Raw genomic sequence first — 23116 nt, forward strand, 5'->3', positions numbered from 1 at the left:
TACACCTATTTACAGATTAAAAAAAAAAAATTCTGGTTTCACCTACACAGCCACAATGTGCCTCTATAATGAGACAAGCCCTTAAAACTCATGGAATTTTTTAAACATCATGGCATTCTTGCCACATCATTCCTCAGCGCTTACGACGGGGAGGGGTTGTTGATCTGTAAAAAAAAAGGAAAAGACAAAATTTGAAAATAAAAATGTATTTTAAACTAATAATCTGCAATTTAAAATAAATACTATTATAAAGGATTTCTAACATTATTTAAAACTATGATCATTTATCAAGTACCAAACTGAGTTTATTAAAGAGAGAGAGAAAGAAAGGACACTTTCAACTCTGAATAAATTCAAAATTAAAAAAAAATCAGACAAAATACTTTAAAAAGTATACTACCTTGATCGGGACTTAGACTTGTGTTTGCGGCTTGCCTTCTTACCAGACCTTTGAGATTTCTCCACGGATCGCGACCGACTATGTTTAGGCTTCTTATTAGCCTTCTTTTCTTTGCTACTTCCTGGAGATTCAGAACTGCTCCTTCCACTAGAATCAGAGCCTGAATGCTTTTTACTATCTTTGGTAGTACTTTTTTTACTATCCTGTCTAGAATCATGTCTTATGATTTTTACAGATATAGAACCACTCCTAGAGAATGTTCTTTCATTTTCTCGTTTCCTTTTTAACCTATCATCCTGACTACTGAACTTAAAATCTTTCTCTTCCCTTTTTTGTTTCTCTTTTCTTTTATCTTGTTCACGTTCCCTTTCCTTGTCTTTCTTTTTCCTATCTTTATCTATGCTTCGACTCCTCTCCTTTTTCCTCTCTTGTTCTTTAGCCTCACCTTTATGCTTATGACTGCTCCCACTAAGATTTCCACGTTGATCCTCAATTTTACGCCTATCTCGACTCCTACTGCGACTGGAACGATTCGTTCGTCTATCCCTTGAGCGACTTCTACTTCTACGTCTCTCTCGGGAAGGACTCCGATTTCGTCGTCTTTCTCTTTCAATGCTATTTCTATTGGATCTTCTCCTATCTCTAATCTTTACCCTAGCCCTACTGCTCTCTATTTTAATTCTGCGAGAGTAGCTTCTACTTCTGCTACGTCTAGCTTTCATTGTCGGAGATCTACTCCTACTATGTCTCTTTTTCCTTTTAGGAGAAGAAGACCGAGAAGAAGTGTGGCTACTACCTGAGCTAGAACTATATGAAGAACTAGAAACAGTACTACTAGTACTACTACTTCTGCTATTGCTACTGGAACTACCACTACTAGAACTGCCTGACCTACTCCTCCCTTGTTTATCTTTTTCTTTATGTTCCTTTTTTGGTTCTGAAACTGATGTAGTTTCATTTGGAGTTCTTTTCTTTTCATTAACCACATCACCATCTGCTTCTCTTGCTTCTAGTAGTGACAAATTATTTTGCTCTTTATGAATAAATTCATTCATCTCTTTTGTAACCCTTTCTGTTTGTTGCTTTTCTTCTGGAAAAAAAAAAAGATAAAAAGACTAAGAAAAACTGAATGCAAAATGAAAAACTATCAAATTTAAAGTGACCAGATTATGATAAAAAGCGTTAAGTAAAAGAATTAGGGTACAAACCACATAAATAATTCAAAAATTTCTAGTAGAAATTTAAAAAGTAAAAAGAAACAATTTCAGTATTTTATTAACAATGAAGCATATTAAAAATGTTATTTTAGTATGTAAAACAATTCAAAAAGTACTGAGATAGTTCTGCTTTTTTTCAGGTATAATCTTCAAAACTGAGTGTGTATTTTATAGCTACAGTGTATCTTAGTAAGGGTTAATAACATCTGAAGTGCTCAATAGCTACAAGTCATCCATTAGCCACCATTCTGGATAGTCCAGCAGAAGTATCAAAATGCAGAGGTGCACGCTTGTGAGGCTGAGACAGGAGGATCGCACAGGTTCGAAGCCAGCCTCAGCTACTTAGTGAGGCTCTCAGCAACTTAGTGAGACCCTGTTTCCAAATAAAATATAAAATATGTCTGGGAGAAGCCGGGCATGGTGGCGCATGCTTGTAATCCCCGCACTTGGGAGGCGGAGACAGGAGGATCAGAGCCAGCTGTGCTGGCTTAAGAGACCGTGTTTCCAAATAAAAATATAAAAATAAGTTTGGGTGTAGCCTGGAGGTAGAAGGGCTTCCAGGAATCCCAGTAACACCAAAAAAAAAAAAAAAAAAAAAAAAAAAAAAAGCAGAGGTGCATATAAAGGAAGAAAGGATTTTCTTTTCAGAAACAGCAACTTAAAATAAGTGATTCAGAGAGATTTTTAGCTGCTCTTAAAAATTAGCTTTGAAACTATCCAAATAAGACTTATTTCTGGCATTTTTCTTAGTATTATTATGCAGACTCTTAAAAACTGTACTCATATAAGAAGCAGGGTGTGGTGGCACATGCTTGTAATCCCAGCATGCTGGAGGCTGAGACAGGAGGAACATGGTTCGTGAGGACAGCCTCAGCTATTTAGTTACTGAGGCCTTTTGCAACTCAGTAAGACCCTGTTTCAAAATAAAGAATAAAAAATAGGGGCTGGGGGTATAGCTTGGAGGTAGAATGCCCCAGGGTTCAATCCCTGGTGCTGCAAAAAAAAAAAAAAAAAAAAAAAAAGAAAGAAAGAAAGAAAGAAAAAGAAAATACTCATGTAAAGTTTTGTTTGGTGCGGGGTTGGGTACTGGGGGTTGAATCCAGGGGCATTCTACTTCTGAGGTATACCCTCAGCCCTATTTTATTTTGAAGCAGGGTTTCACAAAGTTGTGGAAGACCTCACTAAGTTGTTGAGGTGAGCCTCAAACCTGCAATCCTCCTGTCTCAGCTTAAGTACTAGAATAATAGGGGTATGCCACCATGTGAGCCTCACGTAAAGTATTTTAAGTAAAAAATTCTAATCTTCTATTATCCTAAATATCCTAGCTACATTTTGATAATTATACAACTATATTTTCTCTATATCAAAAGTCCTTTTTCATTTCAACAATTTAAACAATAAATAATAATATCCGAAATAGGTTGGTGCATAGCCACCAGAATGAATGGCTCCAAAGACATCCCAACATTTATGACCTTGGTTTCCATTACATCACATTACTTAGAATCTAGCCTCAATTCTATCCTCTGATAGTTTTGGGTTGTTTGTAACAGATATACCTTCCATCTGTTTATCATGTAATAGTTGTTGTTCTTTTTCTTTTCTCCAAAAAGCTTCCTGTTTTTGCCGGATTCGGTGCCGTAACTCTTCGTCGTCAGTGTCAGATGACTCAGAGCCTCTGTCGCTCCTCTCATCTTCACTGTCTCCTGATCCATAACCACCCAGTCCACCTGTGTGTATAAAGCTCAGTCTATCATATGAAACAATTATGCCATCATTAAAAACTTTTTAAGGTCTGGGAAGAAAGCTCACTTCATTTTTCACTGCCTTTTCCTAGGAGACTATGCTTATTTGGGGTGAGGAGAAGCATAAATTCAAATGTTCAGAGAGTTTACAGAACAATGAGGCAATGGGTGCTTAATATTCTTTCTGTAATATTTCACAGATCTCTAACCATTAAGGAATCATGATAATGAGTTTGTTTTACTGTCCATATGAGCCAACAAAGCTTCACTAAATCTCTATTGTTTTGTGGTAGTGGTGATTGCACCCAAGGGCATTCTCTGAGCTATATCCCCAGCCCTTCATATTTTTTATTTTGAAACAGGTTCTCACTAAGCTGCTGAAAACCTTGCTAAGTTGCCAAGGCTGGGCTGGATCCTGTGATTCTTATCTCAGCCTCTCAAGTACTAGGGCTACAGGCAAATACCCCGACACTTCGCTAAAGCCTCACTAAACCTTAATCAATTAAATGACCTGAATAAAATTTATAGCAACTTGAAAATAGTTCTAAAGCTAACTTTTCTATTGTTCAAAGTTTAGGAATCTCGGGTAGACTGCTAAGCAAATTTCTCCTAAAAAATTAAAGTAATATAATTCACTGGTGCAGAAACGGTATAGTTCTGAAACTGCTTCCCACCCTGAAGTGACCTAACTAGTAATCATAACAAACCCACATGGGCATTAGTTTTACCCATTTCTCTTGTTCCGTAAAAAAGTTAATATGAAATGAAGATTTAGAAAAAGCAAGTTCAAGCCTTTAGAGCCTTGATAATATATCATGCAAATAGTAAATTATAACCACATTACTACTGTTGTACTATAAAACCCTTTCTTCTGTGTTAAAACTTGACTTGCTGCAAAACAATTCATACAGAATTCATTGAAAAGTATTAGTGGATAAGAAAATCCCCAAGGCATGTATGCAATAACTCAGAATGTGAGCTTATATACTGTTATGGCTAAATTATACCTATTAAGTACAAGCTCGCTCTCTCTATAAATTTACATAGATAAAATATATACATTGGAGCAATTAATGAGGAAATCCTCCATTCACCTTGCCCCAATAACCTATAAATTTGCTCTCACATTTATTAATAGTCCCACTGTGAATGCTTTAATCAAAAAATAAATATTTTAAAGACTGATATAACCCTGAGGCCTAGACTTCATAAAATGAGTAGGAATACTGCAGTTTCAAAACAGAACATGTAGAAAGACAAAGTGTGATTTTTCCCTTTACGCCCTCTCACAAATAAGGAGAACACTTACCGAGTCCAGTGAGAGAAGCCAGTGCACTGGACTGTGCCAGCTGTTTTGCAGGAGCTTTGTATCACATCAACAACAGGAACAACATGTTAACACAAATAGCCACGATTTCATAGTCATGAGTCTATGGTATTGTTAAATCTACTACTATTGCTGCTTTTTGGGGAGAGAAGAAACATTAAAAACATAACATTCATTTTAACCAGTATCATGTCTGGCTTTGAAATCATAATTCTGATGTGAGCTGAAATTGGTTTATAATTGGGGAAAATGTTGACTGGTATATCTGTATTTCTATTTCTGGGATATGGCACAAAATTTAATTTTTGTTTTCAATATATTTTTAAAGTGTTAACTAAAATCAGGTAGAGAGGGGCTGGAAATCACTTGCTTCTCGAAGAATTTTAACAATAAAACTGAAAACTTAGAAGGTTCATAATTCAAAATCCACTGTCAAAATAAATTATACTAGAAGATATACACCAATACCATGGTATCTATAGAAAAAAATTAGGTGCAATCAACTGAATATCAGGGATTTTTCATAATATGTTTTATAATGGCAAGATAGCTAATTTGTGCTCAGGTAGATCAGAAAAAAATTTTGTAGAGTTTTAATATGGTGCCTAAAAATCTAAGCTTTCCCAAAGAGTCAAAACATGCATGAAGAGAAAATTTAAATATGTGATATTAATCCAGAGGACAACAAAAAAGTCCAAATTACTCAGTGGAACCAAAATTTCCCCAGAAAAACAAAACCTAGAGCACCCACAATATACCTTTAGTTGCTTTCCGGTGTGCATCTTTGGCTACATAATAAATTTCCTCATCTGTGACATCCAGCAGAATTTCAGTCAGAAGCATTTTTGTCAGCAACATCTAAGGAAGAATATTTTATATACTGATTCTAATTTAATTATAGTTACTTATATAGTTTGATGTTTTCAAAAAGTTAAAATACAAAGCCATTTTAAAAAACATTTTGGACATCAAAATTTAAAAATTTCAAAGTTGTAGAGATGAAAAAAAAAAGGCTGTCTATAGAGTCAGAATTTTGTGTGTGTGTGTGTGTGTGTGTGTGTGTGTGTGTGTGTGTGTGGTACTGGGGTTCCTGGAAGCCCTTCTACCTCTGGGCTACACTCCCAGACGTATTTTATACTTTTTTTTATTTTTGGAAACAGGGTCTCTTAAGCCAGTGTGGCTGGCTTCGAACCTATGCGATCCTCCTGTCTCCGCCTCCCAGGCGCGGGGATTACAAGCGTGCGCCACCACGCCCGGCTGAGTCAGAATTCTTATTCTAGAAACAAAAAGTTAAAAGTTCCAATTAATAAAAAATTTGTTGAAGTTTTAAGTTGAAAGGAGAATCCTTTCAGTCAATAATATTGGAAAGCAATCAAATACTAACTTAAGTCACTTCTCAAAATAAGGTGAAAAATCTGAGGGTGGAGGGGACAAGAAAAGGATAATGTTATTCCTTTCTGTCAGATGCAATTCTTTTATTCTTGACTACTGTAAATATACTATGTATAAAACTATAATAGCATCCTTAAATAAGAGTTGCCACATTATAAAATAGAGAATATACTAGACATGAAAATAATAAGAGTTGGATTCTAGCCCTATTTGGCTACCAAGAACTGTTTGAAATGTACTGTTAGTCCCTTATCCTATCTGTATTTCTCATTAGCCATCTATTAAAATGAAAGTAGATTAGTGTTTTATAAACACATTTCAAAGATCACTGGTCATTTACTATGGAAAGTACATCATTATATCCCAATCTCAGAAAGTGAAAAAACACTTTATAGATAATAAAGGTTTTAAGAATTCTTACAATGAAGAAATATGATAAACTGTGTTCAATCACAGTACTTCCTAAACTTATTTTTCTGTGAATTCTTCTCATCTTTCTCAGTATTTCTACTTTAAGAAAAAAAAGAAACTTTAGAATAGATCAATAAATGTTCTCTTGGGTCTCATATAGTAAAACAGTAATTATATCATTGATATTAAGAAACTGGCATACTAACTACTTCATAGGTACTGATTTTGTATTTTAAGTTTTATTTGGATTTGAGAGGTAATGCTAGGCACATTTCAATTTCATAGATAAGAGTTGACTAGCATATGTAATATATGAGTAAATACTTTTTTTTTAACTGTTTCAGAGTTCTCAGCTCAAATGTTTTAATTCTTTTTGGTGGTACTGGGGTTCCTGGAAACCCTTCTACCTCCGGGCTACACTCCCAGACACTAATTTTTTATTTTTATTTGGAAACATGGTCTCTTACGCCAGCGAGGCTGGCTTTCAACCTGCACGATCCTCCTGTCTCCGCCTCCCAAGCACGGGGATTACAAGTGTGCGCCACCATGCCTGGCTATCTTAAATGTTTTAGATAGCCAATTACAAACAAAACTCATCCTCCTGGTGATAAGATACCATTTGATACTCTTTTTCTTCTTCAGTCATCTCTGGTTCACTGTGCTCTTCTTGAGGAACTGGAGATGGGCTTCTGGTGACTTTTCCACTACTTGCAGCCTCGATGTTTTCAGCGTCCTCATCTTCCTCATCGCTATCCTATAAAAACAGCACAAATTTATGCTTATAATAGAAAATCCTTACCTTATTAAAAAATGTAAAACCTCAAATTAAAGTTGATGAAACAAGCATAAAAGTGAAACTGCTCTCTAAATTAATATTATTTTCTCATTGTTTACTTTTTTTGGTGCTGGGGATTGAGCCTAAGGCATCATGGATGCTGAGCATGTGCTCTACCACTAAGCTACTACTGACTCTCTAATTACATGTTTATACTATATATTTCATTTGGTATTTTTTTTTTGTGTGTGTGTGTGGTACTGGGGATTGAACCCAGGGGCATTCTACAGCCAAACTACACCCAACCCTGTTTTTGTTTTGTTTTTGCAGTACAGGGGATGGAGCCCAAAGGTATTCTACCTCCGAGCCACACCCCTAGCCCTATTTTTTTTTTTATTTCCTTCCTTCCTTCCTTCCTTCCTTCCTTCCTTCCTTCCTTCCTTCCTTTTTCTTTATTTTGCAGTACTGGGGACGGAACCCAGAGGCATTCTACCTCTGAGCTCCACTCCCAGCCCTATTTTTTATTCTTTATTTTGAAACAGGGTCTCACTGAGTTGCAAAGGGCCTAAGTAGCAGAAGCTGGCCAGAAACCCAGATCCTCCTGTCTCAGCCTCCCAAATGCTGGTATTATAAGCATACACCACCACGCTCAGCTTCCCAGCCCTGTGTTTTATCTTTTATTTTGAAATGGGGCCACACCAAGTTGCAGAGAGCCTCACTAAGTAGCTGAGGCTGGCCACAAACCTGTGATCCTCCTGTCTCAGCCTCCCAAGTACTGGGATTACAAGCATGCATCACCACACTCAGCTCATTTGGTATTTAAAGTATAACCTGGGAGGAATGTAAAAATGACAGGAGGGCTTATAAAAATCAATTATTTAAAATTTTTCTTTATCTTTAGTTAGTTTTGACCTTATTTTCTAATTAAAAAAAAAACATGCCCAAAGACAGACTTAATTTCCATTTTATATGATGGTAATAAAATGAGTGGCTTGTAGAATTTTGGATATGTGGACTACAGATTTATTTATTCTGTATAACTTTTATAAGTTTAAGCCATTTATCAAAAACCATGTGACTTAATATAAAAAAAAATCTGATCCATTCCAAGATCTCAGCTTGCCCTAAAAAAAACTAGTGAAATTTGCTTCTGTTTTTCTACACAGTGGACACATAGGTAAGACAGAAGTCTCAACTACAATCTGGAGATCCGCTAACTCATGTAAATATCTTTTTCCCAAAAAGGTAAGCTTTAATGGTGTTTTTCCCTGCTGTTTCTCATCTTCATATATCTAGAACAAAAATATAGCTTGGCATTGGTATTTGAGAAAAATAAAATTAACTTATACTTTAAGCAAAACCAGTGTCTACCAAGATCTACTTATCCTGCTGTACATTAAACTTGTTTCTGAAGCAGAAAATGTCCTTGGGAGGAAGTACACAGGGCGGGCAGTGGTGTAGTTGTTGAGTTGCTGTGGGTAGGAAACTCCTGAACTGTGCATACCATATATACCAGGGGCATTCTATCTTCAAGCTACACTCCCAGAGCTATTTTGTTTTTATTTTGAAACAGGTTCTCACTAGATTATTGATAATCTCACTATTTGCTAAGGCTGTCCTCAAACCTGCATAAGGCTATATTTAAATATTTCTAAAAGGCAGATCAGACATATTATTCTATTGCCATTTAGCATAGTTTTAAAAATAATAGACCTCTAGGGATTTAGCTGCAACACAATGAAAAAATACTTGTTTCCTTTTCCCTCTGTCCTCAACAACACATATTTAAACACATAAACCCCAATATACTTACTGTGAGTAATCTCAGAAATGTTTATATTTTCCTTCAGGATAAACATCTATCTCAATGAACTTTGCACACATGTAAATATACCACATGGAGTTTCAAGTGGGATTCTACTTACAAATTTACTTCTCTGAGGTAAACGAGGGCCATCTCCTCCTTCAGCATCTTCTGTGGCCTTCTTTTCTTTTTTGGATAATTGTGAGCGTTGTTGTTCCATTCTTTCTTTCTCTAATTTCTTTTGCTTTTCACGTTCCATTTTTTCAAGACCTTCACGAATCCAAGCTGGAAGAGTCCTACGTTTTACTGCATCTATTTCATGTTGGAAAAAATATTTACAAGTCAGTTAAATAAAAATGATAATAAAATAATTCCATTCTGATTTCCTAAAAACTTTGTGAGTAAAATAAAAGACAAAACCCATTAAACATATTTTTCTTTAAAACATCCTTTTCTGATAGCAGGAAGTAATATGATATAAAGCTTACAATTTGCCAGTGCATAAGAGAAGCATATTAAAGGGTCACCTCATTTAATCTTTACAAAAGCCCCAAGAGAGTACTACTATTATTCAATCTCTTTCAAAGGTGTGGAAACGGAAGCTCAAAAAGATAAAGCAATGTATCCAAGGTTAAAAGCCAGTAACTCCAAATGTTTAATTTTGTGCCAAATTCTTATACTAAGCTGATTCCCACAATAGAAAAACAGAGCAGAGAGCCAGGCGTGGTGGTGCACGGTTGTAATCCCAGCTTTTGGGAGGCCGAGTCAGGAGGATCGGAGTTTGCGGACAGCCTCAGCTTCTTAGTGAAACCCTTTGCAACTCAGTGAGATCTTGTTTCAAAATAAAGAATTAATAACAAGGCTGGGGTTTAGCTTGGAGGCAGAATGCCCCTGAGTTCCATTCCCAGTACCACAGAAAGAAAGAAAGAAAGAAAGAAAGAAAGAAAGAAAGAAAGAAAGAAAGAAAGAAAGAAAGAAAGAAGAAAAGAAAAGAAAAGAAAAACAGAGCAGTCAAACAAAAACATGAATGTTAGCCGGGTGTGGTGGTGCATGCTCAAAATCCCAGTAATTGGGAAGCTGAGAAGGGAGGACAGCAGGTTCATACCCAGCCTCAGCTATGTGAGGCCCTCTAAAAGTTAATGAGATCCTGTTTCAAATAAATGAATAATATACAAGGCTAGGGGTGTAGCTTGGAAGTAGAATGCCCCTGGATTCAATCCCTAGTAACACTAAAAATAAAAAAAAAAAATAGGTTTTCACACTAAGAAAATACTAAATGTTCTGGACCATTAAATGCTATATAATTTGGAATGTTCCAAATATAAAGTAGCAGAAATATGTAACTTATTGCTGGTACAGTGTAGCTCTTACATGTTATTTAGTAATAGAAAAAAAAATTTTTTTTTTTTTTTTTTTTTGGTGCTACCAGGGTTCCTGGAAACCCTTCTACCTCCGGGCTACACTCCTAGACACCTATTTTTTATATTTTTATTTGGAAACAGGGTCTCTTAAACCTGCAAGGCTGGCTTCGAACCTGCCTATCCTCCTGTCTCCGCCTCCCAAGCGTGGGGATTACAAGCATGTTCCACCACACCTGGCTAGTAACAGAAATTTTCACCTCGGCACATAGGTGCATACCTGTAATCCCAGTAATTGGAAGGTTGAGACAGAAGGATCATAGGTTCCCAGCCAGCCTCAGCAACTTAGCAAGGCACTAACTTTGTGAGAACCTATTTCAAAATAAAAAATAAAATACAGCTGAGGGTATAGCTTGGAGATAGAATTCCCCTAGGTTCAACCCCCCAGTATCACACACAGAAAAAAAGAACTGTTCGTTATTCATTTGTTTTTCTGGGGATAGAACCCAGGGACATTCTACCTCCGAGCTACAGCCCCTGCCCTACTTTTATTCTTTTTTTTTTTTTTTTTGGTGGTACTGGGGTTCCTGGAAGCCCTTCTACCTCCGGCTACACTCCCAGACCTATTTTTACATTTTTATTTGGAAACAGGGTCTCCTAAGCCAGCACGCGCGGCTGGCTTCGAACCTGCGCGATCCTCCTGTCTCTGCCTCCCAAGCGCGGGGATTACAAGCATGCGCCACCACGCCCGGCACTATTCTTTTTTTTTTTTTTTTTAAATCGGGTCTCACTGAGTTGCAGAGGGCCTCACTAAGTATCTGAGGCTGTCCGCGAACCGCGATCCTCCGGTCTCAGCCTCCACGCCTGGCTTCATTTATCTATTGATGAATATATTCACACACAATGAAGTCAATGAAATTTTACTCAGTCATAAAGAACAAAATCATGTCAATTGCAGGAAAATTAATAGAACTAGAAAATAATATTATGCTAAGTGAGATCAGCCAGTCTTAGAAAATCAGAGATGTAGCCGGGCGTGGTGGCGCAAACTTGTAATCCCAGCATTCGGGAGGCTGAGACCTGGAGGATCACAGTTCGCGGACAGCCTCAGCTACTTAGTGAGGCCCTCTGCAACTCAGTGAGACCCTGTTTCAAAATAAAAAATAAAAAATAGGGCAGGGGGTGTAGCTCGGAGGTAGAATGCCCCTGGGTTCCATCCCCAGACCCGAAAAAAAAAAAAAAAAGAAAATCAGAGATGCATGTTTTCTCAAATATGGAAGGTAGATTGAAAATAGAAAAAAAAGGAGAGTTCAGTCAAATAAAAAGAGAAACTAACAGAACAGTGGAAGGGGACTGGGGGAGGGAGACGGGGAAGGGAAAAATGAGGGCTGAGGAAGCAACAGTTCAAATAAGGTCATGTCCACACAGGAAGGTACCACTACCAGTCTCACTAACATGTACAGAGAAAAAGAAAGGGAGAGTAGGGAGACATATGGAGGAAATACACAAAGTGGCATGTGCATGTATATGTGTCACTTTGAATCTCATTATGATGTGTAAATAGAATGCACCAATAAAAGCATGCAAAAATAGAAATTTTCTAGCTGGGCGTGGTGGTGCACACTTATCATCCCAGTCACTGGAAGGCTGACAAGAGTATTGTAGGTTCAAGGTCAGGCTCAGAGACTTAGTAAGACTCTTACAACTTACCAAGGCTGTTTCAATCTAAAAAATGAAAAGTGCTGGGGTATAGCTCAGAGATATTCTGGGTTCAATCACCAGTACAAAAAGAAAAAAGAATTAAAATTTTCTGCCAAAATACTTGTAGAGAATAAAATAATCAAAGGAAAATAATCTGGTAGCAGTATGTCAGATAAACTCAGTAGAAAAGGATCAAGACAAAGAACAATCAGGTTTTCTAAAATGGGAAACTGCTTGCATATCTGCATAATGTATTGAAAAAGCACTAAAGAGAATATGAAGATATTATGGTCACCAAAAATTTGTATTTCAAGCTGGACGTGGCAGCACATGCTTATAATCCCAGTACTTGGGAGGCTGAGACAGGACAATTGCACAAGTTTGAAGGCAGTCTCAGCTAGTTACTGAGTCTCTCAGCAACTTAGTAAAATAAAAATAAAAAATATAAATATTAAATAGGTCTGGGAGTGTAGCCTAGAGGCAGAATGCCGCTGGGTTCCATCCCCAGTACCCTCCCCACACACAATTATTTCAAATTGCATGGGTGGCACACACCTAAATCCTAGTATTGGAAACTGAGACAAAAGGATCACAGGTTCAAGGACAGACTTAGCAACTTAGCAAGACCCTATTTCAAAATAAAAAATAAAAAGGGCTGGGGGTATATCTTGGAGGCAGAATAACCCTGGTTCCATTCCCCTCAGTAGAAAAAAAAAAAAAATTATAGTTCATCACAAAAGCTAGGGCTTAAGGAAAAGATTTTTTAAAATTTCTTCAAAAATTTTTTTTTGTGGTACTGGGGATGGAAGCCAGGCATTCTACCACCAAGCTACACCCCCAGCCCTATTTTTTATTCTTTGTTTTGAAATAGTACTTCACTGAGTTGCAAAAGACTTCACTAAGTTCACTAAGTAGCTGAGGCTGGCTGCAAACCAGCAATCCTCCTGTCTCAGCCTCCAAAGTACTGGAATTGGAAGGGTGCATCACCACACCCGGCTTTTATTTTTTAATTTTTTTTGTACTGGGGGTAGAACCCAGGGGGCATTCTATCTCTGAGCTATACCTTCATCCCTATTTTATTCTTTATTTTGAAACAGGGTCTCACTAAGTTGTTGAGGTGAGCCTGCAATCCTCCTGTCTCAGCCTCCCAAGACCTGGAATTATAAGCATGTCCACAATGCCTGGCATGGTAAGAGTTTTTTGTTTGTTTTTTCCAGGTCTGGTGATGGAACCCAGGGTCATTTGACCTTCACACCTCCTGCCCTATTTTGAAACTGGGCATCTCATTCAGATCTTGAAAAAGCTTAATCAGGGAACCCGCAAAGGCGTAGATGCCCCACAAAGTATGTCTAGCATTCCTTTCTTCAAAATATTATTTTAAGATTATTTAAATCATTATATAATTAAAAATTTTATATATAAACATTATAACTAAAACTGATGGGCAGTGGCTTATAAAAGACTCAGACAACAAAGATTTTTTCCCAAAGATAAAGTTTAGGCCAAAGATTAAATTCAAACTGACCTTAGTTTGGGCCAATATGTAAAATTAAGTTTAAATCAGCCTTATAAAAAATAAAACAAAACATACTATGATTATTTAAATGTCTGGCACCCTTGCCCTAAACTCTATAAAAATAAAACTTTTCCTGTCCTTGGAGTTCCTGCTTACATGGCTATGCCCTTACCTTTCTGCCCAAAAAAAAAAAAAATTAAAAATTATAACAAATACTAAATAAAACAAAAAAGTTTAAACCTAGTCTCGTGTGACAGCTCTTCTCTCATTCGACCTCGGCTCTTCTCTCACCAACACACAAACCTCAACTCTTGCTAGGGCTGGACCCCGACAGGTCTCACTAAGTTGCAGAGGGCCTCACTAAATAGAAGAGGCTGTCTGTGAACCGTGATCCTCTGGTCTCAGCCTCCCGAATGCTGGGATCAGAAGCGTGTGCCACCACGCCCAGCTACAACAGTTTTAAAGTACCAATTTCTAACATACCAGAATTAGTAGAACAATTTAAGAAAACAAGACACCCTCTTTACAGTGATAAATAATGCCAAATGTGGTTCAACAAATTTAAATAGCTACCAATTTGAGGAGGCTCCTGCTTCACAGGAAGTGTAATAGGTGACCGCTGCCGATCCCTGAATGACGATGGCCTTTCTCTTCGATTCTGGGGAGGTGCTGGAGGTCCTGGAGGTCCTGGTTGCCAATAAGGAGGATGAAATCCACCTTGTGGTGGACCAAAAGCAGCCCCATGCTGAAAAAGTATTGCATTTTATTTTTCTTCAATTTAATATGATATAGTATTCTTTGGGACACACATGTACAATGATATAGAACAGCAGAAATCCATGTGTGCAGCAACCCCTAGAATTCCATCAATATTGCTATAGCCCCAAGAACCTAAGCTTACATAACTTAAGAAAGATAAAGATTTTCTGCCTATGTAAATTCAAAGATTCTTCTAAAAAACCAGCTGATCTGCCGGGCGTGGTGGCGGACACTTGTAATCCCCGTGCTTGGGAGGCAGAGATAGGAAGATTGCGCAGGTTCAAAGCCAGCCATGCTGGCTTAAGAGACCCTGTTTCCACATTAAAAAAAAAGTACAAAATAGGTCTGGGAGTGTACCCCCGTGGGAGTGCAGCCCGGAGGCAGAAGGGCTTCCAGGAACCCCAGTACCACCAAAAAAAATAATAATAATAATAATAGTAATAAAAACAAAAACCAGATGATCTGCTATTTCGAAGAAATAAAAAAGTTTTACATATATGTACTTTTCATTCTGAATCCATTCATAAACTAATTCTACCACTATAAGACATCATATATATATCATTTTTTTTTTTTTTTTGGTGGTACTAGGGGTGGAACCTAGAGGCTTTCTACCTCCCAGAGGCTTTCTACCTCCGGGCTATACTCCCAGACCTTTTTTCTATTTTATTTGGAAACAGGGTCTCACTAAGTTGCTGAAAGCCTCACTAAGTAGCTGAGGCTGGCTTCGAACCCGTGCGATCCTCCTGTCTCAGCCTCCCAAGCACAAGGATTACAAGCGTGCGCCACCACTCCTGGCTTATATATCAATTTTTCTAAGAAAAATAGGAAAATTTCTATGTTGTCAGCTTCATTCCTTCCTTCTTTTTTTTTCCGATACTGAGGATTGAACTCAGGGGCATTCTACCTCTAAGCTATACCGTCAGCCCTGTTTTAATCTTTATTTTGAAACAGGGTCTCACTAAATTGTGGGGGGGCTCACAACTTAGTTCATAGCTGCGATTAGCCAAGAACCTTCAATCCTTCTGTCTCAGTCTCCCATGTACTGGGATGACAAGTATGCACCACCACACCCAGCATCAGCTTCCTATTTCTAGCCATCTCAAGTTGATTCTATAATCTTGCAGAATATATTTACTTATGCAAAGTACTGAATAATTACTTAGCAGTTTTTTTTTTTTTGGCCATTTTACTCTTATCAAGGGAAAGTTTCCTAAGGCCATCTGCCAGTACAGTCTTTGTCTTATTAGCATGGAATTCCCCATGCAAAACTGGGGTAAGTAGAAGTTCCACGCACTACATTTCTTCAAAAATCAAAATAAAAACTCATGTTTATTTTAAGGTTGAGTATACAACAAGAATTTGAAAGCCAGGCGTGGTGGCGTGTGCATGTAATCCTAGCATTTGGGAGGCTGAGACTGGAGGATCATGGTTCGCAGACAGCCTCAGCTACTTAGTGAGGCTCTTTGCAACTCCGTGAGACCCGGTTTCAAAATAAAGAATAAGCTGGGCATGGTGGCGCACGCTTGTAATCCCCGCGCTTGGGTGGCAGACAGGAGGATCATGCAGGTTCGAAGCCAGTCTCGCTGGCTTAAGAGACCCTGTTTCCAAAAAGCAAAATAAAAATAGGTCTGGGAGTATAGCCCAGAGGTAGAAGGGCTTCCAGGAACCCCAGTACCACCAAAAAAATAAGTAAATGAACGAATAAAAGGAAGAAAGAAAAAAAATAGGGCAAGGGTTGTAGCTCGAAGGTCGAATGCGCCTGGGTTCCATCCCCAGTACTGGAAAAAAAAAAAAAAAATTGAATATACACTAACTAGAAGATTGCTATCTCTAGGTGATCAAATTTACCTTAGAATGAGTAAATTAGTATGTAAGATTTCAAACTTTTATATCATAACAGTTCAGTTTATAAAGTAACAATTATTTCAAAATGATGTCTAGCACTATAATTTATGGGCAGATTTTAACAGAAGAGATAAAGAAAACAAAGCCCAATGTCCCTAGGAATGAACTGGATGTTACAAATACAATTCCATAGCCGGGCGTGGTGTCGCACTCTTGTAATCCCCGCGCTTGGGAGGCTGAGACAGGAGGATCGCGCAGGTTCGAATCCAGCCAGCTGAGGCTGGCTTAAGCGACCCTGTTTCCAAATAAAATATAAAATAGATCTGGGAGTGTAGCCCAGAGGTAGAAGGCCCCTGGGTTCCATCCCCAGTATCACAAAACAAAACAAAACAAAACAACAAAACAAAACAAAAAAAATTCCATTAACATGTCATGTCAAAAAAAAAGGAAACTAGAAAAGTCCTAGCAGAAGAAATTAGTGATTAATATTCATGTTTTACTTGCATCTTAACCATAACCTATTATCAATAAATGTGTTACTGTGTATTTTCTAAACTTTAACATTTAAATTTATCATTTTGAAAGTAGAAAGCAAAGCTCCATATAGGTATTGTATTTATACATATTTTATCCAATTTTCCCCTAATGATCTTTTATACCATTTTCCTAATCAAATAAAAAAATCAGAAAAACAAAAAATAATTTTTTCGTACTGGAGATGGAACCTAACGGCATTTTACCTCTCTGCTACACCCCCAGCCCCATTTTTTCTTCTTTATTTTTTTGAAACAGGGTCTCACTGAATTGCAAAGTGCCTCACTAAGTAGTAGCTGAGGCTGTTCGCAAACCTAAATCCTGTTTCAGCCTCCCAAATGCTGGGATTACAAGCGTGCACCACCATGCCCGGCTCTATTTTTTTATTTTTAAAACCTAAATACTGATAAATTGTCTGAGGCATTGTATATGCTTATCTGTAAAACTCTAAAAAATTAAACACATATTCTAGATATTCTTGATAAGTCCAAAGAATGGATTACATGCACATCTATGATATTAAAGCAACAAAATATCTTTCACCTGATAGTCAAACTGGTTCACTGGCCCCACTGCAAAATTATCAGGTGGTCCACCAAAGTTGTGATTGTTCTGGTTAAATATATGCCTGTTGTCAGGGGCAAACTCCCCACTGTCCTGACTGTTGCTGTCTTCAGAAGGAGGAACAATGTCCATTGGGCCTGGTGTTGGTGGCATCCAAGGCTGATCTGGAGGGGGGTGTGGGGGCGGCTGCTGATGCATTCCCCATTCTATTTAGGATTCAGGCATAAAAACATTCAAAAGGGGTTATAACAAAATCAACATGAAGTTTTAAGATCTCAAGAAAGCTAGATTTTTCAGTAAAGAAACAGACTGAAAAAAAAATAACTATGACTTCTTAGCACATCTTAAAATTTCTTTTGCACATCTTAAAAATAAGCAATGTATTAAACTGCCTTATAAACCATTCAAATGAGTTAACTCCACTCAAATTCACACTCTAAACAAATGGAAAATAAATGGCTGAAACAAAACTCCAAAACAGGCTTTTGTTGGAATTTTCTATTTTCATTCAATAATACGATAAAATAATGCCTTAAAATAATAATAATTTCTTTCATGAACACACCCTCACAACATCCCTGTGAGGTAGGGTAAAATCATGAATTATTTTTGCCAACTTCATTTGGATAAACCGAGGTACAGAACTTGCCCAAATCACAAAGAAAGTCAGCAGAGTAAAACTGGGGGTTGGGAGTGAATCATTTACAAACTTTAACTTGAAAACTAAACTTGGGGAAATTTGGCTTTCAAGAAAGCCAGAAATCAGCCATAGTATCAAAGATAAAAAGTACTTGTTATCTTCAAAGTGATATTAGGGAATTCCTTCCTGGGCTTTTCAGTCTTATTGTAATTTGAGAAACAGGCAAATATTAATAGGGAAAGGGGGATATGACATCACCATCACCATACCCACATGTGAAATTCATCTATAAGTAGTTTGAGGTGATTATTAGTAATAATAATAACACATGCCATGGAGAAGCAAATTAGCATTAAGGAATCTAAATCATACAATGAAATAAAAAAGTAAACAAAAACTTATGGAAGATCTTCACCATCTGAAAAAAAGAAAAGAAAAAGGTGGGTGGATGGTAGGGGCAGAGTATATTTCACAGACTTATTTGTCACATAGTGACACATTTTTTTTTTTTTAAATTAGAGGCTAGAGATGTTTCACTCTGCCAGTGCTGCTTCTGAAAAGACCAGAGGATGCAACACAGAGACAAAGAATGCTCTCTTCCCTAGATGCCAAGTGAAGTTTCCAGAGTGTTCCCAGCCCCTGTCAGCCTAGGAATAAAGAACCAAAAAAAGAATCAAACTAGTGCCACAATGCAAGCAGACCGAGTACGGAATAATTTTACCATAAAATGTCAAAGTCAAGTCAAACTGACTCTATTCTTTAAAGAGCACTAATTTCAAGAAGTCATAAAATGAGGCAAATTAAACAATTTATTGTCTTTATTTTTAAAAGTTGTAAAATGTGGAAAACTTAAAACAACAAACCTGGTTGCCACATTCTGTTAAAGTTTGAATCTCCTTGAAAATTCCCATGATTGTTTGGACCAGATTCCATTGTAGACATATCTTGTCCATTTGGCATCATTCCTGGAGGTTGTTCTACTATGCTTTGCTGTCCTGAAGCTTCTCTTTGAGCAATCCAAGCTTGAGCCAGTGCAGCCCAGTCAATCTGGCCTAGCATAAATCAACATAAAATTCAGCATTCAGAACATAGGAGATAAATAATAGGACCTCTATGTAAAACAAGCACCTGTTATTCTTAGTAGGGATTTTAAATTTTTTTGAATGTTTCATAGGATGCTTAGAAAATAACTCATCCTCCAGCTAGAGCACAAACTACTTAAGACTTTCAGGAAAAACTCCAAAAAAAAAAAAAAAAAAAAACCACTCTTAATCCATTTCTAATAGTATCTCATAGGAAATGTACTCTCTGCATTTTTGTTTACTGAGTCTTAAACAAATCACCTTCCCCTTTTAAACCATCATAAAAAGAAATAAAAAATTACCAAACTCAATCATGTTTTCCTTTGGCATGTCCTATTCTTTTTAGGCCTGCCTTTGAGCCTATAGACCTCAGAGTAGTGTAGTTATCAAACCCTGCTCTTCCTCATGGTTACTCTTCTTTAATGAAAGTTTCCTTCCCTAGTCAAAACATATCTCCTTAATTTCTTAGGCATTCTTTACCCAAATTCATTATCCCTACTATCTTGAAACCTTCTCTTTCCTCTCCAAATATGTGCACTAACATTTTAAGATCTAATGCTATTAATAAGATAGAGTAGAACAAAAAAAATTTTTTTCACATCTCACAGTTTTAGTAAAGGTAGAACGGACATTCTTATATCTGGGCAGACTTAAATTTGGCAATGTTTATCTAAAATTTTATCAATTCCCAATTGTAACCTATCTATTTTCCTAAGGAAGTAATTAGAGAACTGAACAATGATATGCATACAAGATATTATATACTAATGTTCCAAAAGTAAAAAGTTATTAAACAATCAAATATCCAAAAGTAGATTTGTTAAATTACAGTAGAGTGCTACAACAGAATGATACGTCACTATTAAAAAAAAAAAAAAAAAGAAAGAAATGGCATCAGATTGCTCAGTAAGGGCAAAGCAATGTAAGTGCTCATTTGATTGAAACAAAATTGCCCATGAGTTAAATAAATGCTAAAGTTAACTGATGAGGGCTTCTTATACTCTACCTTTTATCTTTATATATGCTTGAAATATTCCATAGTAAAAAGAAGCTTTAAAAATAATATAACTTATCATACAAGTGAATATGATCTAACTTTAAGGTTCAGAATTAACAGAAGTATGCTCTAGTTAAGCAATAAATTTAATGCCTTTCTCTTTCTTTAGTAAAACAAGACTAAATCAGTTTTAAAAGTGTAAAATCTAGCCAAAAATAGTGATGCATTCCTGTAATCCCTGTACTTGGGAGGCTGAGACAAGAGGATCACAGGTTTGAGGACAGCTTCGGCAACTTAGTGAGAACCTCAGCAACTTAGGAAGACCCTGTTTCAAAATAAAAAATAGAAAATAGGGCTGGGTTGTAGCTCGGAGGTAGGATGTCCCCAGGTTCAATCCCCAGTACCAAAAACCCTTCAAAACCCCAAAATATAAAATCTTCACAGTATTCTATCCTTTGAGAAACTCTACCCCCCAAAAATGCATTTCTTACTAATATATTCTAAAGCAAGACTAAATATGAAAAAAAGATTACACACTGACCAAAAATATGATCCAATAAGCCAATCCTAATTTCATCACTTATCTATCTCAAAGTACCCACCCCCCCTAATACCTTTCTAAATTCAATTTTTTTCCTTACTTGGATCCTGTTGGTGCTGGAATGACTGCATCCATTGTTGTTGGTTCAAGGGCCACTGCTGCCAAGGCTGTCCTCCTTGATCCCACATTCTTTCTTTAAAAATATACTGATTTTCTATCTTCAACAAATTAAACATAGTTTTAAAATTACAGTTCTTTAATTTCCAAACCTCACACATTATTATATTATCATTATATTATAATGATACACTAATGTGGTAAGAGCTCTAAATTCTGATCAATATGTTGTCAGAGACAACTAGAATTTTGAGGTTGGCCAGCAAGAGTAGAAAATGTTAACACTGATGTTGAAGTTTGGTGGCAAAAACAGACATATAATTTCCTCTGATATAATTCTCTAAAATCTAATTAAAGGTTTTAAGAAAAAAGAATTTACTCTCCCATGACCACTATTCCTTTAAAAGAATAACCAAATAACTATAGTTGATGGAGAAAAGTTCTTCCTTATAAATACTTACAACTAATAAATGCAGAAAGCAGAACAGAATTAGAAAACAGTCATATTGCTAAAACTAATAATTGACTCAGAAGCCCTAGAAGTTGATGAGAAATCAGAAAACTCAGGGTGGTCAACCTATCACCCCCACAGATTATGAAGTATCTCTGAGATACAGTTTTATGTTCCCAGAATCACTATCAATATTCTCACTAAAGCTGAATCCAACTGGGCTTACAAACTAAAGAAATTTATAGGAGATAAAGAAATAAGGTAAATAATATCAAGAAATAAGGCAAAAAGGGAGATAGTTTCCAAGACCTGGTTTCTTAACATATTAAACAGAGTGAAAAAATGGATGGAAACTGTTCATAAGTATTAAATCTAGCCAGGTAGTGTGGTGGTGCATGCTTATAATCCAGTACTTAGGAGGCTGAGATGAACTACTACAGGATCTTGGCCAGCCTCCGCTACTTTAATAAAGCCCTACAAAACTCAGTGAGACCCTGTTTCAAAATTTAGAAAAAATGGGGCTAGGGGGGTAGCTCAGAGGTAGAATGCCCTTGGGTTCAATCCCAGCACCACAAAAAAAAAGTATTAAATTATTAAATCTAAAAAATAGCCTGGCATGGTAGAGCAAGCTTATAAATCCCAGTACTTGAGAGGCTGAGACAGGAGGATCACAGGTTCAAAGCTAGGCTTTCAGCAACTCAGTGAGACCATTTCCAAATAAGAAATAAAATCAGAGTAGGGGTGTAGCTTGGAGGTAGAATGCCTCTGGTTTCAACCCCCAGTACCCCCCCCAAATAAAATAAAAATAGATAAATCTAGAAAACGAGTAGGGGAGGGGACATAAATTCGCCTGCTTTGTATAAAAGTTTCTGAAAACTTTTCTAATAAAGTTTAAAACTCCTACAAGTCTAATATCTTTGTACTTTCCCTAATACTGATAAACTATTCAAGAACCAATGATACACAAGCTTAGCATGGTATGCTTCTTTTATTTCTGAATCCCAGGGCTTAGCACATGGTAGGCATCCAACGTTTACTAAGGCATCCTTCTAGCCTGACCTCTTCCTCTATCCTAAAAGTAAGACAAAAGCAAGCCTTAGTATTCCAGGTTCACCCAAAGTGAAAAAGTCAAACAAAAAGAAAGATACCAATTCTAATAGGACAACTGGGTATTATAATTCAAGTTTTATTTTTTTTGTTTGTTTGTTTTGGGGTACTGGGAATTGAACCCAGAGGCCTTTCTCCTCCGAGTATACCCTTAGCCCCACTTTTTATTTTGAAACAAGGTCTCACTAGGTTGATGAGAGTCTCACTACTTATGAGGCTGTCCTCAAACCTGCGATCCTACTGTTTCAGCCTCCCAAGTACTAGGATTACAGGCATGTGCCACCATGCCCAGCATAATTCAAGTTTTAACGTAAAGAGTTCACAACTCCAGTTTTTACAGTATTCTCAAAATATTATATAGTTCTATCAGTGGCAGATTCTGATTCCTCTATTTATTAGGGAGGTGCATTTCTGTATTGTCTTCATTTACTTATGAGTTGAATGTACTTGTCTTTTTGTTTTACTGATACAGTTTACTCCAATGGCATTACTAGAATATGGCAAAAAAATAAAAAAAAATTAAAAATATCACTACACAGCACCACAACTGAGGCCAATAACTGAAAATGGGCATAAACTCCAGGCTAAATACACTTCTTTTTCTAATCTCTCTTCAGTGTTTCTTCTCCCCCACTCCCGTCTTGTTTCCCAACTATACTTTTAAAGCCCTTTGAAGCTAACCCAGTCATCAGAGCTCTTGAAATGGAACTATGATTATGATTTTAATTTTTACTAAATAAATGGGTAGAAAATATAAAAAACGAATACCAACTGCTATTTTAATTGATTTCAGAGGTTCATCTTCTGTTTAAAACTTGAGTTGATTAGCC

General features: G+C 36.9%; 1 protein-coding gene across 3 annotated transcripts; it reads right to left on the reverse strand.

The window, feature by feature from the left end:
- Positions 1-126: 126 nt before the first annotated feature.
- Positions 127-20799, reverse strand: PNISR (PNN interacting serine and arginine rich protein; the record flags this gene model as incomplete). 3 transcript variants are annotated; one of them, XM_080700455.1, is made up of 11 exons in its annotated part: positions 134-164; positions 401-1490; positions 3177-3347; positions 4672-4725; positions 5448-5547; positions 7109-7246; positions 9193-9383; positions 14220-14391; positions 17331-17557; positions 18855-19043; positions 20712-20799. In XM_080700455.1, 11 exons carry the CDS (start codon positions 20797-20799, stop codon positions 134-136), a joined length of 2451 nt encoding a protein of 816 aa, XP_080556581.1. The 3 variants fall into 3 exon arrangements, with proteins under 3 accessions (XP_080556583.1, XP_080556581.1, XP_080556582.1); XM_080700457.1 differs by lacking the exon at positions 401-1490 and having other exon boundaries at positions 127-164; XM_080700456.1 differs by lacking the exons at positions 134-164; positions 4672-4725 and having other exon boundaries at positions 397-1490.
- Positions 20800-23116: the final 2317 nt, after the last annotated feature.

This window comes from Muscardinus avellanarius, assembly GCF_963383645.1.
Source record: "Muscardinus avellanarius genome assembly, chromosome: 8".
NCBI lineage: Eukaryota > Metazoa > Chordata > Mammalia > Rodentia > Gliridae > Muscardinus > Muscardinus avellanarius.